This window comes from Necator americanus, chromosome V (assembly GCF_031761385.1).
Source record: "Necator americanus strain Aroian chromosome V, whole genome shotgun sequence".
In the NCBI taxonomy this organism is placed as follows: Eukaryota; Metazoa; Nematoda; class Chromadorea; order Rhabditida; family Ancylostomatidae; genus Necator; species Necator americanus.
This window is the reverse complement of record NC_087375.1, coordinates 2,642,200-2,660,764: the sequence shown is the minus strand read 5'-3', so window position 1 is coordinate 2,660,764 and position 18,565 is coordinate 2,642,200. Positions and strand designations below refer to the sequence as shown.

The 18,565-nt window shown below is 39.2% G+C and overlaps 1 protein-coding gene across 4 annotated transcripts; it reads left to right on the top strand.

Moving 5' to 3' along the window:
* Positions 1 to 321: 321 nt before the first annotated feature.
* RB195_012751 (uncharacterized protein) lies at positions 322 to 16,977 on the top strand (the record flags this gene model as incomplete). Of its 4 annotated transcripts, XM_064202268.1 has the most annotated exons (19): positions 2,356 to 2,401; positions 4,382 to 4,470; positions 4,533 to 4,649; positions 6,186 to 6,235; positions 8,032 to 8,067; positions 10,400 to 10,510; positions 10,957 to 11,052; positions 11,346 to 11,413; positions 12,024 to 12,143; positions 12,205 to 12,296; positions 12,382 to 12,566; positions 13,529 to 13,594; positions 14,020 to 14,047; positions 14,128 to 14,177; positions 14,620 to 14,713; positions 15,943 to 16,025; positions 16,125 to 16,202; positions 16,293 to 16,377; positions 16,885 to 16,977. In XM_064202268.1, 19 exons carry the CDS (start codon positions 2,356 to 2,358, stop codon positions 16,975 to 16,977), a joined length of 1,587 nt encoding a protein of 528 aa, XP_064058146.1. The 4 variants fall into 4 exon arrangements, with proteins under 4 accessions (XP_064058149.1, XP_064058146.1, XP_064058147.1 ...); XM_064202265.1 differs by lacking the exons at positions 2,356 to 2,401; positions 4,382 to 4,470; positions 4,533 to 4,649; positions 6,186 to 6,235; positions 8,032 to 8,067 and adding an exon at positions 7,483 to 7,616; XM_064202267.1 differs by lacking the exons at positions 2,356 to 2,401; positions 4,382 to 4,470; positions 4,533 to 4,649; positions 6,186 to 6,235; positions 8,032 to 8,067 and adding an exon at positions 7,570 to 7,616.
* Between the last annotated feature and the right edge of the window lie 1,588 nt (positions 16,978 to 18,565).

Below are 18,565 nucleotides of genomic sequence, written 5' to 3'. Positions count from 1 at the left end.
CAGTTGCGTAAGCGGTTGCGCTCGAAGCGGTGCGGTGGAGCGTAGCGGTTGGAATCGTGTGAGGATCCTCGCTAGCACCACCCATCTCTGCAGTTTGCCATTTTCCAACCTCGATTTCAACCGCTGTCTGCACCGCACCGCTTCGAACGCAGCCGCTTACGCAACTGTCCGTGCTTCATGCAACATGTCGTTTTGACCCAACTATAACTGGCATGTTCATTTGTAACATTTCTTCGAACACTGTACTTCTTTCATCTTCTTCTCCACATTTCCTTTCTATGCTCAGTCTTCCTTTTTTTTATTGTTATGTTATGTTATGTTATGTTATGTTATGTTATTTATTATGTTTTATTACGTCGAATTACGCCTGTGCGTGCATTTGTATGTATATTACTACTATTATTACTATTATATATTACTTTTATAATAAAGTTTTAATTACGCAGGTTTGACTTTGTGCGATCAGTGCCCGAGCGGCAATGTGGTTGTGGTCGTGCTATGGCAACGCTAATCTGAAGACCTGCTTGACAACTAATCTACTGAATAACTAGCAGAAAAGCGCTATACTTTACCCTTCATCCGTTATGCTGTCTTCTACCTTTCTTTTATATGAGAGAAAAGAACCTAGAAATTTACCATAGGATCCTGTCCTTGCCTGAGTGAGTACAGTGGATTTATCAGCGTAAAGTATGCGCCGAAATGCTCTCAAGAATGCTGCTTAGAATGATTTCCTGGGGATTTTTTCCCTATTTAAGTCGATCCACACAAAAAAAAGAGTTGTGCGATGTGTGGATATAGTGATGTGTAAATCCACTAGTATGCTTAAATCAGAAGTTCGACACCTCTTATCTCATCTTCTATTTAAAGCTGTAAGTCGGTGCAGTAATACGGTTTAAAAACCTTTACAGTACAACCCAAGAGAAAAATATCCCGATAAGGAGTAAATACAAGAAAAAAAAAAGAATTAAGATGTAAGAATTTGAGCGAATGTTAAGGCCTGATATTATGTGCTGATATTTGGAGCAACATGGAGTTTAGGGTCCCGTGCTGTTCTTGTTCGTACGCTCTTTTCTCGCGTACGGTGAACCCTCAAACAAATGCTACGGTAGTAGCTTATCGGAACTTCCTGTTTTTGTGACTCTAGGCGAGCACTCCATGGTTATTTTCCTCTTAATTAATACCATATACCACTGAACCAATTCTCTTACGAAGAAGCTCAAACACCCTATTCCTAACTGTGAACGAGGCAGCTATCTTTCATTTTGGTGAATCGGGTGGATTTTTAAAAGGTGAGATTATCAAATGAGCACCAAGATACAGCTCATCCATTGTTTCAGTCGCTACTGGATAAGTATTTCATTTCAATAGCACCTACATGGACGCAATATCTATACAGAGGAGATAAAACTCTCAGGAACAGATCAGGAATATCCCTATGTAGCAAAATTACTTCCTGTAAGCACAAAGACAATAGAAACGAACATAAATGCTTTTCGAAAATTGATAGACAAGTTGCAGAAAAAACATGAGACGAAATCATAAGAGGACGAGAAGAACCATGAAGTTGAGGAGATTGAAAACGACACGTAGTTCAGTGAAAGAATCATGAAGGCGATGAAATGATCTACGTACTCAATGTGAGAGTCACAGAAGCCCGGAATCACTTGGGATAATTTGTCAGGAAGATGGGAAAATGGGAATAAGCCGAGAAAACAGAAACCTGCAGGAATAGACGACAAGCAGATCAACAGCCCTAGAGATTGCATTCTGTAATATCTCAGCCGTTTGTAATTCCTTCCTTGTTATTGTTTACTATGTCCTTCTTCTCTCGTATTGTTGAGTGCCTTGGAAATGTTGGTTTCATACGAATGTGTATTCTCTCACTGTTAAGTCTGATGAAGCAGTTTTTGTTCTAGCTTTTTCTGGAGACAAATAAGACAGAAAAAATTAGCAATCAATATTATTATAGTATTTATTGTTCAGAATTTATTTAGATTTAAACTATGCGTTTTATACGGCTGGAGATAATTTTTCCTTTAGTCGAAATCAGTGTACCGAAGGGATGCAGTGGAAGTGTCGGAGAAACATCTGAAATTAAAAAAAATCTGCCAAAATCTTATCTAAGCGATAATTTCTCCAGCAAGAACATGGTTCCTTGGATAGTGACATTAAGTAGCAGATGAAAAACTTATTAACTTAATTTTTCGGGTTCTCCCCTCCAGCTCCAACATGCAAACCGTCTTCAGAAAGGACACTGAAGGAATCTTGATATGTTCCTCATTATCATAACTACTCTTCGACAAGCGATAACAATCTCGTCATAGCTACTCATTTGACGTTCCTAATACCACTAGGATGGCTGATTTGCTCGGACATGGCGATATCTTCTCGAAGACATCAGGTTGGCCTTTTACGACTAAGTAAGTACCGGTTATATGTCAAAAATAAAATCGACGTCGACAGCGGAAGGATGTATGTGAATAGTATGAAGCGATTTAGCAAAAATATTAAGTAGATAAATAAAAAATAAATAAAAATAAAAATAGCTAAATAAAAATAAGTAAGTAATAATATAAATAAATTAAATTAAATATAAGTATTGACTGTGTGTATTTGTGTATCTGGATCGCATACACGTGCGCATAAAACGTCATCAGGAAAACATGTAAAGATTTGGGTGTTTCTCGTACGTGCTGACCCTGGTGTCGAAAAATACAATAAGGTGTATGAGTATACACCTTAGGAACGGATGAGGAAAGGTTCAAAAAGAATTTAACGGCAAAATTTGTGAAAGGACATTGCGCTCAGGAAAATAAATGGATTTTATAGAGGTTCATAGGTATTTTATGGATTAAGTATCCACTAACTTGAAAGTCCGTCTAACATGTTGGATTTAATGCACAACACATGAAGATCTAACATTAGAAAGTGTAATGAACAATTTTAAGTGAGTCTGAGACCTGAAATATTGTCACCAGGACAAATACTTATACACATGGATTTAGTCGGAGATTATGCAGCGCCGTTATATTAGACGTTGATCAATCTAGCCTAAGCATCTCGTCAAAGAATCCTTTTAAAAGGTAAGAGGATAAAGTCACTGGCGTATCAATCCACTTGGGACGCGCCAATACGTTTTACTGCAATTCATAACCGTTGAGGTTTTGGAACACGTGTTGGATTATAAAACTGGATTGTACAGTATAGGACAACATGCATCCAAATACTTTAACTAATTAGTGTGTTTCTCGGATTCAGAGTAATATATTTGGGAACTGCAGAAAATTAACTTAACTACTACTACTATCAATTAAACTAGTTAACAAAGCACTGTGTTTTCAGAAATCGATATATACTAATTATTTAAGAAAGGTAAACTTGTTCCTCTCCAAATAATCAAGAATTAAACCAATGTACTCACTCTTACAGTTGCTAGTTTCCAGAGAGTAGCTTAAAATTGCTGCGCTGGATTTCCATCCATTTTCATCTTGCTAATGGAGAATTAGCAATCATTTTGCAAGAAGAGCTGGCTTATTCTGTCTTAGACCCTTTTAGAAGTCTTCTTTAGCTGAGCATCTGACGGGGATGAGATTTTCTTACTCCAGTTATTATGTCCAGGTATGAAGAGGGAGGGTTAGTAGCAAGCCGTTTTCTGGGAATTTCTCAAGTGTGGGAACTATTGTCCTAGAACACAGAGCAGAACCGTTGATTGGGCTGCTAGCAGAGTTCCCAGAAGCGATAGCGTCACCACCAATTAAAGGCATCACCTCAGGAATATGAGGTGGCACGGATTTCAGGTGGAGTATTCTTGTACGGGATAGTAGATTATGGAGAGAAGAGTGATTCCGTCCATTTCTTCCTAATTACCGTAAAAAACGGCCCGGAAGATACGGCTTCGAGCGTTCCGGCGCGCTACTCTCTACAACGAGTTCGATTGGAGCGCGCCAGCCTTGTGCACGCGCTGCATCTTCCGGGCCGTTTTTTTTACGGCAATTAGGAAGAAATGGAAGGAATCACACCCTCTCCTCTATAATCTACTAGGGCGTATATGTACGAGTACTCCACCTGAAATCCGTACCACCTCAGATTCGTGGAATTCGTGAAGATATGTAGACAGGTTCAACCATGATATAGGGATTCCTTTCGAGACGAGCCATCCCTGCATGCACTTGATGATACCACTTAGATACTCTAACGACATAAACGAAAGACTGCCCCTAAGGCTGAAAACTGGGGGCAGAGTCGTCGTACAATTAATAATATAATTACAATTGCTAATGGTTACATCCGTTTTGAACTAATTCAAAAGATCTTTATTTTCACTAATTTTCTTAATCGTTTTATGACGTTTACGTTACATTTGTTATACGATATTAATTAGAAATGTCGGTGCAAAATGTGACTCAAAAACTCGAAGCAAGCACTGAGGAGATGGTTTTGCATCGAGCATTACCAATCAGAATTAAAACGGTGAGTGAATCCTACTAGAGTTTCTTCCAGAGGTTTATCCACAATAAAAAGGTGATATTTAGATGTATAATTGCGAAGAGAAGCGTGTGATAACAATGACACCACCATTTCGTGGTTTTTCGGCTTTAGTACGATTTCAATGTCGAGCTCGACTACATTATGTTCAAACAATTCCTATGGTATGATTTTAGAAACTAAAAATAGAATTTTGAATCCGATATTATCAAAAATACTACATTAGCTTGGCTTTATTGATTTCGCTGAGGTATGATTGAGGTTGATTCTAACGGTTCAACGTGATTCCACGTATTTTTCGTTGAAGTTGACGTCAATGAATATATTTGACAGTAATCCGTTGATCTTCACCGAAAGCTCTCCTCAAATCAATCGATTTCTTCTGGTCCAAATCCTGCAAAATGGTACCTGTCGCCTCGATTGTTCCTAGATTCACATCGTCTCCTCGAAGCGCTTTTCTTCTTATCTTCGATAACTTTTCGTTCTTTTCCTTCTTTCTCCGTATATTGCACGAAGTCCATGAATATAGGATTTTGTAGTTTTAGCAGAATCACTTTTCCTTGGTTTCATTATCTGTTCTGCTGTCCAAGCGCCCACAGGATTTTAGTTTGTAGAAAATTCAATTTCTGCTCTTTTTTGTGTAATTGTGAGTGTTTGGCGTTCCAATACGTTAAATAGTCCAGCAAAATCCTTTTTTTTAATCCAATCGCTTCTCTTGCTGCCAGGAAAGAGGAAATCCAGGTCCTACTAAGGGAATCTGTGACATTAAAAAAAACCGATCAACTAACAAAAAATGACTTTATTACAACTACAAAATATACCAATCATGCACAATTAGGTGAAAAAATGGGCATAAATCCATTTCCTCGGAAAAAAAAATAGTAAAGGTGCTTTAGAAGCAAAGCAAACGATGGAATTAACGAATAGAGGTCTATTAAGACTGGGTACATTTATTTATTTATTATTATATTATTATTTATTTTAATTTTTTTCTTACCCATCACACAAGCGAAATAATAAAGAAAAAAAGTATCGGAGGATTTTATCGACACCATCACCCTATTGATTACCGGTCCTTTCAGCTAGAGAGGGAGGCCAGTACAATATTGATCAATGATCATAACTCTTCAAGTGGACACAGCATCTTCAACTTTATATTATAGATTGAAAAATTGTTAATATTCTTATTCTTAACTTCATTTTATTACTCATTCGTGTATCTTTGGGAATTATTACGATTTTTTTTTGGAAAATTTCCTAAGACCATGCGAAGTTCAATGTGGTTATTTGATGCTGAAGATTTTCTGCTAAGTGATGATAGTGTTTTACTGATTTTTAATAACCTGTACACAAAGTTGTTAAATAATTTCATTGGCTAACGTTTCGGAGAAATCCTCTTCTTCAGAGCCTGAAATGGTAAATCTAAGCGATGGAATCTCTCCAGAAAAAAAAATGATTGAAAAAGTAGGCTTAGAGCATATCTGCTTAGTTGTGGAGAGACTGTCTTGTTTCGATTTTGAATTCAGGCTCTGGAAAAGGGGACTCTGCCAAAAAAAGTTAGCCAATAAAATTATTTTAAAACACCCATGTAAAGAATTTATTCAAAAATTATAAAAATCTTCATTAAAAATTAGTAAGACATCTTATTATGGCGAGATCCTTTGAAACTGGGATTTTTCAATAATTTGGATTTTTTGCAGGCTTCAGTTCACGGATGTTCCGAGAAAGAGACAATGGATATTCCAGTTCTGTGAAAAAATGTGTATTGTTATTAACAATAAATTTCTTGGGTTTTATACGAAACAAAATTGTGAAAGCTTTTTTTCAAGAAATTTCCTCTGCAACAATGTTTCGAAATGAAATTTAGATTTTAAGGTTATATTCGCCTCATCATCTATCGTTTGAATATCCCTAAATAATATAAATATCCCCTTATTCAAACGTTTACCGTGGATATCTACACAAAAATAATAAAATATAAATAAAAAAAATAATAATAAGAATAATAGATAAAAAGTAAAACTGGCAACAAACGAATGAATGAGAAAATAAAATCGCCATTAAGAAATAAAATAATAAATTTCCAATTGGGAATTTGCCAAGTGTAAGGATAAAAAGCCTGGTATTGTCAAATCCTTGTGGGATACACGAACACCACATCTTCAATTCTAAATCGTAAAGGTTCACGAAAGGATCACATACATGGTTCATAGAATGACTTAATATCGGAAAAATCGATTTATCAAGTCAGCGCCGTTGTCCTCCTGGACAAATCTCGTACCATTGTGTCGATTCGCAAGGGCGAAGGACGTGGTTGGCATTGAACGGTCTCGAACGATCAAGTATGTTGATTGCCACTATTTGATGCTATAGTGCCATAGGCAATACACTACGACGTCAGCATTGTTGGGATCTCTCCACGAAAAGATAGGTATAGGTATGTAGATCACATGTATGAGCGCGATCACGATCAATTTCCCCCTGGTTAAAGTTGGGTCAAAACGACATGAAGCACGGTGCAGCGGCGTAAACGGTTGCGTTCGAAGCGGCGCGGTGGTGCGCAGCAGTTGAAATCGTGATGGGACCATTGAGAACTACAACAATGAACGGTAGCACCAGGGGTCCTCATTCGATCCTACGCTCCACCGCACCGCTTCAAGCGCAACCCCTTACGTAACTGCACCCTGCTTCATACCGTTTTGACTCTACTGTACCCTATCTTTTCCTGCTGGGTGCTGTTTACAAATGAAGGACAACATTTGTGACCAGCGTTGGTCCCGTTCTCCCTTTAAGGGCGGGAATTTTGATCTCGGATGCGGATCAATCATCAGTCAATCGATTGCAGTGTGTTGAGGGGAAATTCTACTTCTCCAAAAGGTACTGCAACAAATTGCTTGGTAGTATAATCTCAGTCGTTTTTCCTCCTATTAATTCACATTCTTCTCGCTTCTGCACTTCACTTCACTTCTTCACTCAACAGGTTTCCCGACGTCTCACATGGTTTTGTCAGATTTTCTTCGTTTTTTTTTTCTTCTGGGTTTTCATCTGTGTTTTCCATGTTTTCACGTCAACCCTCATGTTGTGATGCTAAAATTGTACATAGAAGGCGACAATGGGAGGATTCGTCACTGGTAGGAATTTTGGTTCCCTTTCTTGCATAACGGTTCTCTACTGCCGTTTTTTTTTATGAATTAGACTCTTTGCACTCCGAACGGAACTCAAAGCATTAAAGATGGGCTAAAATGTACTGAAAGTATTTGAATAGCAATAAAAGTCTAATCGGATATACTTAGGTGGTTGCTGCAGACAAAAATGAATAAGAGCTCCCAGAAAAATTGTGAAAATTGGACCCATTTCTTTCAGAAAACCTTCAAACCCCTCCTCCACATCCATCCGGATGGTCCACAGGCCAGCTTAGGCTTGCTTAGGCTCATTTTGCCTTAGGCGAGCCTGCATCTCTACAGATTATGGATAAAATAATGATTATAAAATGATTATCATTAGGATTCGGATGTTCTAATTGGACAGGTTCAGTTTATGTTGCAGTTGGTCACGAGTGTTCATTGTTTCAAGCGTCATCATGTATGTGGATGTTCTTCTTCTCATTCTTATCTTCAGGGCGTCTTGTTTAATAATGAATGATGTGTAATGATTAATAATGATCATGTATCGATTGTTTAATGATCAATTATGAGCAAATAATGATCAATCTCTGCGAGCTTTCGCCACTTCAGTTTTCCCCAAAAATAGAAGTAGTTGTAAAACTTTTAAAACTATTCATTTTTACATAATCGAAATAGGACTTCTCTAATTAGTCTCTTTTTAAAGGCATCAGTCCACGAATCTGACGTGGTATGGATTTCCGATGGACTAACTCCATACAGGGTCGTAGAGTGCAGGATCAGGGGTGGTTCCGCCTATTTCTCCCTATTCGTAGTAAAAAAAAACTGCGTTTTTCACTACGACTTCTGTTGCAACGCTCCACTCCCATACACGCGCCGCATCCTGCTGCGCAGCGGTCATAAGCTATTGAGTTCTCCTCGACTGCCTATTCAAGTGAAATCTATGGGTAGGTTGCTGAAGGGACCAGAACGTGTACATAGAGGAGCGCTCTAAGGTTCCTCGTAGGAACTAAAGCGGTTCCTACGCCGTTTTTTTAGGACGATTAGGTAGGGGTGAGCGGAACCACCCCTGATCCCGCTATCTACAACTCCATTTCCAGTTTTTGCCGTGGATTCCCTTACCACGTCAGATTCGTGGAGCGATGCCTTTGAGTGAATGATCGTAAACGCTTCAACTTAAGGTGATGTTGTTTTTATCTGGTTTTCACGGTAATCTGAATTTCAGCAAGTGGACCTAGGATTTTTGATCTCTTGTGATGGTCTCTTCGACCGCATCAAGTGTGGTGGGCAAGAATATCAGGGACTATTATATCTTCTTTCATAGACGTACATAGTGACTGTGGAAGCGATTCAGATGCTATATCCTGTATTCTCCAGCCACCTGGTCAGGTGAAGCGTCGTGAGAACCACGATAGCACTTCCAAATGAACGAAACCTATCTTTAAAGGTAGCGTACCACCGAATCTGACGTTGTGAGGGAATCCGCGGGAATAGCTAAGGATAGGGTTGTAGATTGCGGGATCCGGAGTGGTTCCGGTCATTTCTCACTGATCGGGGCGTGGAAACCGCTTTAGCTCCTACGAGGTACGTTAGAACGCTCCTCTATGTACACGTTCCGGTCTCCTCAGCAGCCTATTCATTGCTTTCACTTGAATAGGCTGATAAGAAAACATCTTGGACCATATTTGGAAGCGGCGCCTTGTAAATAAAACTTGTTGTGATTAACTCGTTTTCCACGGCGTTTTTTGAGGGAAGGTGAGTGGAACCACCCCGAATCCTGCAATCTACAACCTCATCTCTAGCTTTTCTCGTGGTTTTCCTCATCACGTGGAATTCGTCAAATTTTTATGCACCTTTTAAAGTACAATCAAGATCACCTGAGCGCGTAGCAGCGAGACTTTTGTAACCCCTTCAAACACAAAATATTTTAGATACGGCTAGGATACATTACACGTTTGAAGTTCTCCTGTAAAAATTGCATTTTGTGTTTTTTGATTAAATTTTTGAAGAGAGATTTCAGTCAAGATATTACTTACAACACTGAATAAATTTCACTTAACATTCTAACGTCTCTATGTCACAAATCACATCCTGAACTCCTCTTTCGTGGACGATCTCACAGACCATCGTTTTACGCTTCAAAAGGAACTGTATTCTGATAATACAATAGTCTACGTACTGATAGCGTTTTTATATGAATCTTTCTATAGAAATCTCGATCACATTAATTTCCTTAGTCACCATTAAAGGCAGCTGTAGGCATTATAGCATGTTTATTGCATTGATGAAATAAAAAGATGCATATTGCAATAGATTTATGTTTATCTTTGCTAAAACGATAGAGAATATTGACGGGAGGGAAAAGTCTAAGCTCTGATGACAAACAGCAGTTTAATTCTCGACCTCTTAAACGACAGAAATACTTTTACTTATAGTGATATATTGTTGCTATTATTAAGGTATACTATCTCTAGAAGTAAAGTAAGACAGAACAACCAATAATAGACAGAAGTAACTTATAAGGAAGAACAAACAAACAAACAAACAAAACCGAGACCTAGAAAAAAAAGAGAAATAAAACCCGAATCCTTCCTAGAACGCTTCAAATCATTGGATCGGAATATTTTTCTCGTAGGTAATCGGTTATGGTGGTTCTAGGACAAAAATATTGTTCAACAAATTAAATATTGAATTGAATACTTTACTCTCGTGGATTAAATCCACAATGAACTGTTACCATTTTTGTTTTTTGTTGCCGTTTTTGTTACCGTTTTTTATTTTTCTCTTTGAAGGCAGTATCAACCGTCATATCAATATTTGTTCGTACCACCGGCTCTATCTTCATTGAACTTGAAACCAGACGACTGTCAGCTAGTAGCAAACTATGACAAGTCAGCAAATCAGTAAGTGTTACCTTAGACATTGACTCAAGAATGGGTAAATATCCATGAGAAGTCGCAGCAAATCAGAAACACCTTTGTTTTTCAAGCAAGTGCAGCACAAAGAAGAGATTTCTCAAATTTTCCCCGGGGAAAAACAACTAAGACAACAACACTGAATAATTTACAGTGAAACTGCTAAAATATGTAGATTTGTAAATTGTATATCTGTAAATTGATTTGATTTGTAAATATTGTATTTCATATCAGAACAAAAAAAAAATTCGCATAGGCCTCTTACTATCTTCAATGAAAATTTAATGAAAAAAAATGAGAAAAGAAAAATGTAATGAAAATTCGAATGGAAAAATGAAAAAAAGAAAGAAAAGAAAAATGAATGAAAATTTGATGAAAAAATCTCTATGTCAACAGTAAATATGCAGTCACGTTTTAAGGAACAAACATTTCAGGACCCGATTCACATTCTCAGTTTCTTGGGCGAATGAAAACAATGAAGAGAATACATTTGATGGAGATGACAGTCGTCTTGTCCTGTCTATTCGAGCGTACGTTCCTTATACTTTTCTTTTCCATGGCTAAGAAAACAACCACAGACTTATTTCATTTGTATTCAGTATTTTTTAAAAGCAAGTAAAAAAAAATTGAGAAAAATTGTACTTCTTTTAATGATCCGAAAAAGATAGTACACTTGAATTTTAAATTTGCAGCATTTTAATAATGAATACATACTATATTATAGTATTACCCAGAAAAAAATAACTACAGCTCTCATAAAAGTATGCACCCGATGGAAATTAAAAAAAAATCCACCATCACGAGATAATCTCCACACATTTAGCCCTGTTGATGAAGATTCGAAATTTCTAAGTGACGTTCAACAGTCAAAGAGGAAAGTCTCTCGAGCAGGTTAGAAAAGCTTGAATTATTAAAAGGATAACGTAAAGGATAAGGCATATCAATCCACTTGGGATGCGCTAATGCGTTTCGCTGCAATTCCTAACTTCCCTTTAATTTTCTTTTGCTGCAATTCGTTGCTGTTTTGGAACGTGTGAACCCTATACAATTACTTGCGGGGTGCAGCCGATGAATTTTCGGAGAATTCTCAAGGGATCCACTTTAAAGGCATCACCCCACGAATCCTGAGGCGGTGCAGATTTCAGGTGGAGTATTCGTATACGGGATGGGAAATGGACGGAATCACCCCCCCCCCCCCCCCCCCCCTCTCCGTAGTCTCCCATCCTGTATACGAATACTCCACCTGAAATCTGCACCACCTCAGATTCGTGGGGTGATGCCTTTAAGCCACCCGTTCACTATTTGAAAATTGGACCAGTATTACGTGAGGCAGCGTAACGTGAAATTAATGCTGTGTTGCATATTTTATTACTTTTCGATAGAAATATTTAATAAATAGATAAATAAGTAGGATACAAATATAAATTTCAATTAATTTAATTTAATTAACGTCTTTTTTCCATCTCCTGATTTCACTATCTCATTAAAGCTGTGTTTCAAGAAAAAATCTTATGTGATGGTCCTTGTGGACGCAAATATCCGCCGGAGGAAATGAATTTGCTTGGAAGATGTGCTCATTATTTGTGCAATGTTTGCTATGGATTAGTGTACAATGATGACGGTAACGGTTCTATGATTACCGTATGAGAAGTAATTATTTCACTTCCTGACTAATTCTCAAGGAACGAAAGGGTGCAGTAACTTTGGCTGCGTTTATGCTACTTTATACGACTACCTTCCAGAAGATTACGCACGGAAAGCCTATGAAAATCATGTAAGTTTCCAAATCCAAAAGACAGTAGTTTGTGGAATCCGTGACGGGATATAAGTCTAATTTTTTTTGGTCATTCTGATTCCAGATAATAGCACGTCAACGAGCACGAGAATCGGCTCGCTTCAACGAAAATTATCCATCGAATCAATCACGCCAATCATCGCAATCTTATGGAACATCCTTGGATCAACGTAGCTTGTTATCTTCTGATAGAGCCTCATACAGATTTAAACAAGAAATCCCTTCCGCTCAGGCGGAAAAGTTACAGAGGTGTGTGGCTAAGCGATAATGTCAAGAACGTTTTTAAAAGTTTTTATGCTGGTGAGAAAGATGTGTTCCTGAATCCAATACCTTAAAAATGCCAAATCCTTTAATCTCCAAGTCCTCTCTTCTTGAAACCTCGGCATTTGAAAGTGTATTTATGTTTTCTTGTTATGCCAACGAGGTTTAGGTGAAACTTCTTTATTGGCCTGACGTTTCGAGAAACTTTTTCTCTTTCTCAAAGGCCAACATAAAAAAAGTTTCACCTAAACCACGTTGGTATAACAAGAAAACATAAATACACTCCCAAATCCTATACTTTTTCTTTTTTTTTTTGTCCTACTTGTCATAGTACTCCTAGCATCATCCATTCGACGGAGTCAGTGCCCGGCAGCAACCGCCACCCCCTCCCTCTCCTCCCCTCCTCCGGCCCTCCTTTCTCAACTACTACGGCTGTTGAAAGGCAGGTCGAAGAATGATAGTGACGTTGTAGAGGTGAAAATATGTTTTCGATCTTCTTCGCTTTCTTCGCTATATGCTTCACAACTGCTATAAAATTGTAAAAAATAGAACGTAATATAAATAAAAAAAAAAGAATAACGGTGGACAAAAGTGTATGGGACGTCAAATGTGTTGAAACTTCACAATGCTGGAAGCATGCTTTTGAACGTTTCTTGGATATGGAATCAGGAAAACCGTAGGAAGATGGTTTTATGCCTGTGGCGCATACTAATGGACTGAAGACGTCAAGACGTCCCCCTCCCCTCTCCTCCCTATCCGATGAGCAGACTGACTTGACTTTCGTCTTATCTAAATATTGGCTCACGTCTTCATTGCTAGGAATGATACTCAAAACTTGTGCAATTCTACAAAATTGGAATCAGTACAAGAATTAATGTAATTCTTCAATTCATTAATCATTTAATTGTTGTAATAGGTAATATTACATATAATATAATATAATATTACAGTCGCTCACCTCGTAAACGCGGCTCTCTTCGAGCTCGCAGGCGTAGCTCATCATCTAATCTCAAAGGGTAAGAATTCTAAGTTAGCTTAAAGGCATCACCCCACGAATCTGAGGTGGTACGGATTTCAGGTGAAATATTCGTATACGGGATCGAAGGTTATGAAAAGGTGGGTGATTACGTCTATTTCTTGCTTATTTCCGTAAAAAACGGCCCGGAAGATGCGGCGCGTGCAAAAGGCTGGCGCGCTCCAATCGAACTCGTTGTAGAAAATAGCGCGCCGGAACGCTCCGAGCCGTATCTTCCGGGCCGTTTTTTTACGGGAATTAGGAAGAAGTGGACGGAATCACCCTCCTCCCTATAATCTACGATCCCGTATACGAAAACTCCACCTGAAATCCTCATCACCTCAGATTCGTGGGGTGATGCGTCTAAGTTCTGTGATCCATTAATTGTTGTATCCAAGCATCTGATTAGTATCTGCTGTATTTCAGAGCAAGACGAAACTACAACGTAGCTGAGGTAGATTGACGAGAACATCTTTGCACTATTCCTTGACTTATGGCTTACCTTGTGAGAGTAATGACTAGAAAATGTTTCAGATCAGCTCCGTTCCGCCTAAGGACGACTCCTCCTGTCAACTACCCGAAAGGTACACGAAAAAAAAAAGAAAATGTCAACTTTATTAGATATTATAGATATATTAGAGAACTGAGAAAACTGTATTAGATTGGATTTATTTGTTATTATTATTCTATTTATTTATTCATATTACGATTTATTTTAAGAAAACAACAAATTTAAGTTGTAAGTTAATATGATTACTACGAAGAAGTGGAGAAAAGATTTCAGATTTTGAAAAAAGTTCTACGGCTTAGAATTTCAAGATGAGTTCCTGAGGAAAATTCGGTCACGATGGTGGATTTTTCCTGTGACCGAACTAAAATATCATTTTATTTGTAAACATGGTGTCTTATCAGTAGACTTTCATAGAAAATGTTGCAAAAATATTGAAAATACAACAGAATATGCATCTAGAGCCATCTTTATGTGGAGAAAAATATTCAGCTTCTTAATATGAAAAATACTTACAGCACATACGCTCAGTCTTCCTCCACGGAATCATTGAATAGAAGGAACCGTGTATTGGACGAAATTTTCTCTGATCTCACGTTAACGTCAACGAATGTGAGTAAGATTCAGTGCTTCATAGTTCATAGAAAATTATGTGGACACGTACGCATTGCGTACCTGATATCGTGCACAAATTCACTAGTGGTAGAAGTGTGACGGAACAACGATTTGTGGGGGCGTGCCGATGTTTCAAGTTCTTTTATCCTCCCGAACGAGTCTGATGCCAATTTATCCACCGCAGAAGGATGAAATGCTTCGTTCGCCCTAGCACTATTCGGAACAGTCAACCGACCGTGCAGTCGCAGCGGAACTTCTCAGCATTTGCGGTCCCCCCATGCTATAAACGATATGACGTAGGTATTGATAATTCCTAATCTCCGATGCGTGTTTCCGGCAACGCAGCAGACGTTGCATGCAGATTTCGCTGTAGTCTGGACGGGTTTGCTTGCTGAAGTACACTAGAGAGCGGCCGAGAGTTCAACGTGAGAAGACGGGTGTTTATCGCCAAAAATTTCCCCTGTTCCCCTCCGGCATTTGATCTTCAAGCGTATGGACGTTTGTGTGAGCTGGACGACGGCACTTTTCTGCAATATTTAAAGGCAGCATACCACGAATCTGAGGTGGTACGGATTTCGGGTGGAGTGTCCGTATACGGCGCAGTAGATTATGGAGACCGAGGTGGTTTCTCTCATCTTTCACTGAATCTCTGGAAACAGCCGGTCCCTGAATGCTGCTTTGTATGATGCCTTCTATTGCAGCGCGCCACCTTTGCACGCGTAGCGTCCCCGTACTGCCTATCATGGCAGTGCGAATTGATTTTCGACGAATCGCAGGGCGGAGGCGGCGCAAGGGGTGGAGCGTTGCGATGGATGGCGTCGTACAAAACAGGATTCGGGAGGCGACTGTTTGCAGTGATGCAGGGAGAGATGAGCGGAGCTACCCCCGTCTTCTTAATCTACGACCCCGCATACGGATACTCCACAGGAAATCCGCACCACCTCAGGTTCATGGTATGCTGCATTTAATCGATCAGTTTTGTATAACAATGCGACTTATATCGCTAGTACGCTCCTAAGACCCATACTCAGATCCCTGATTGCCTTTACTGAAAGCAGAGGCATCACGTGCAGGCAACAATCCGACATATAAACGTGGAACAGTATAATACGTTATATAATGCCACATTTCTCTAATATTGGGGTGAATTGACACTAACATGAGGTTTCTCCACTTGTTTTTTTTTTCAAGTATAGGATATAGTCGACTGGAAGAAATTTTTACAGCTAGAAGGTCCCACAAGCGAGTTCGAACTACTCAATATCCGGCTAATGATATTTGAACCTGGACCATTTAAAACCATAAAACGGTGGACTTTGCTATATTTCTGTTTTTCGTTATTTCGTTTATTTTCTATAATTTCGTCGTATTTTTCATTTTTTTTTTCGTTACAAAATTCCCATTTTAGAGTTCATATGAGCCGAGAGATGTCTGCTGCTCTTACTCTGAAAGAGGCGATTGACGAATTGTTGGAAAGAAGAAATCGGTAGGAACGAAAATTCTTCATTCCATGTTCAAATCCCTGTAGATTTATCTGTTATTTCTCCATTGCAAAATTTGACTTTGTTTTTTTTAGAAAAATCCAACATGAATGTCCATCGCGTCTCTATTTCTGTTCAGGAAACACTAGTGAAGGACTCAGAGAAATAACAGTTGATGAAGTGAGCCATTAAGAGTTCGAAATCATTCTTAAAGGCAGCATGCCATGAATCTGATGTGGGATGGATTTCTCATGGAAACCTTCTATACGAGGTCGTAGATTGTGGAACACCACGTGGTTCAGCTCATCTCTCCATAATCGTCGTAGGAAACCATATGGGAATCGCTTTAGTTCCTACGAGATGCGTTAGAACGCGCCTCCATGTACACGTTCCGTTTCTCTCAACAGTCTATTCATCAGTTTAACTGAAACAGGCTAGTGACGAGACCTTATTAACCCTCGAAGGGTCACCCGTTGGCGTACGCAAGGGTGGCGCGTTGCAATGCAAGCCGTCGTAAGAAAAACGACGGCTTCCGGCCCGTTTTTTACGGCGACTACGGGGAAATGAGCTGAATCGCCTAGTTTTTCACAATCTACGACCATGTCTAGAAGTTTTCCATGGGAAATCCATACTACGTCAGATTCGTGGTTTGCTACCTTTAATACAATTCGTACTATCCCGTTTCAGTTTACAAGGGCACGTTTATGGCAGTATCCCGCTCGAAATAGCGTCTTACACTTCGTCTTGGATATAGCTGGCTATTTGAAGGGAACAGACTGAAAAACTTACTCTAAAATCATATGTAGCATTTGTTGTCGTAATTTATCTTTCCTCTAAAAGATTATAAGGAAAAAGACATCATGATTAGACTAAAGAATGTGTATACAAAAGCAAGATACCAACACTTCAACTTGAAGCCATATCTACCGCTGACATAAAGGTTAATTGTCAGGTTTCTGGTATAGTAAAGGAGGATCTCCATAAAGAAAAGGCCTATTACATGTAAATGTTGCTCCCTTCATTTCCTTTCTTTTCACAATTATTCTGTCATTTAAGTTACTTTCATTTCTATTACATCATCTACTTTTAACGATCGCGGTGAGAAGAAAGAAATTCCCTATGAGAATACTCTAGATGCCGTCAAACAACAGATGGTACAGCAGTTGTTTGATTATCACAAACAACGATATTCTAATGATCAATCCAGATTTGATCTAGAATCTTTAATAGTACTCATAGCAGTAGTTCGAATGTTCTCTTGTCTTGAAACCTCGGCATATTCTGTCTATGCACCGCTCTGTGACCTATAACCGCATGATATTCTGTGTGTAGATCAGATCATCTATATCGTCGCTGGTGATCTACACGCAGCAATACTGATTCGCTGGTACACTGAGTGACAAGAGCCGCGCCACATCCAACAACAACAAACAAACAAACAACAAAAGCAAAACAACACGTAAGACTAATTTCAATGTAGATGGGTTTTTGTTTTCACTACCTTGAACGATTATCGAAACACTGACCCAGGGTAGTGTGGCACTTGACGGGATAAACGTAGCATTGTTCCAGTCATCCTCTATTTAGGCCTCTGAAAACGGCGAAAAAGCCGAAACGTCAGGCAAATAAAAAAAGTTTCTATCTAAAAACCTCGCAGGCACACTATCACAAAAAATAGTACTCATAGCTTCAAAACAAAAATAAAAATGATAGAAAAAATTGCACCACGCGAGGAACCCGCCTTACTTTGTTTTACTGCTTTCTGACTCCGGCAATCCTCTTCGACCTCGTCTCGCTGCTTTTTGACGCCAACATGCTCATCTTATTGCCTTACGGCCCGTCCACCTCCACCACTCTACTTTCTGTTGTCAGGGCATCCACCTGACGCTATGAGACCCGTCCCAATGTCTTCATATCTTCTTGCGCTAACATGGACTACATATGCCGTGAGAATTACTACTACTTACTACTTACTGGTGAAAATCGGTGATGACTTTCAAGAGCTCAACTTAAAGGCATCACCCCACGAATCTGAGGGGGTGCAGATTTCAGGTGGAGTATTCGTATACGGGATGGGAGACTATGGAGAGGGGGGTGATTCCGTCCATTTCTTTCTAATTGCCGTAAAAAACGGCCCAGAAGATACGGCTTCATTCGTTTTGGCGCACCATTTTGTACAAGAGATTCGATTGGAGCGCGCCAGTCTTGTGCGGCGCCGCATCTTCCTGGCCGTTTTTTACGGCAATTAGCAAGAAATGGACGGAATCACCTCCCTCTCCGTAGTCTCCCATCCCATATACGAATACTCCACCTGAAATCTGCACCACCTCAGATTCGTGGGGTGATGCCTTTAACACGACGAGAAAAA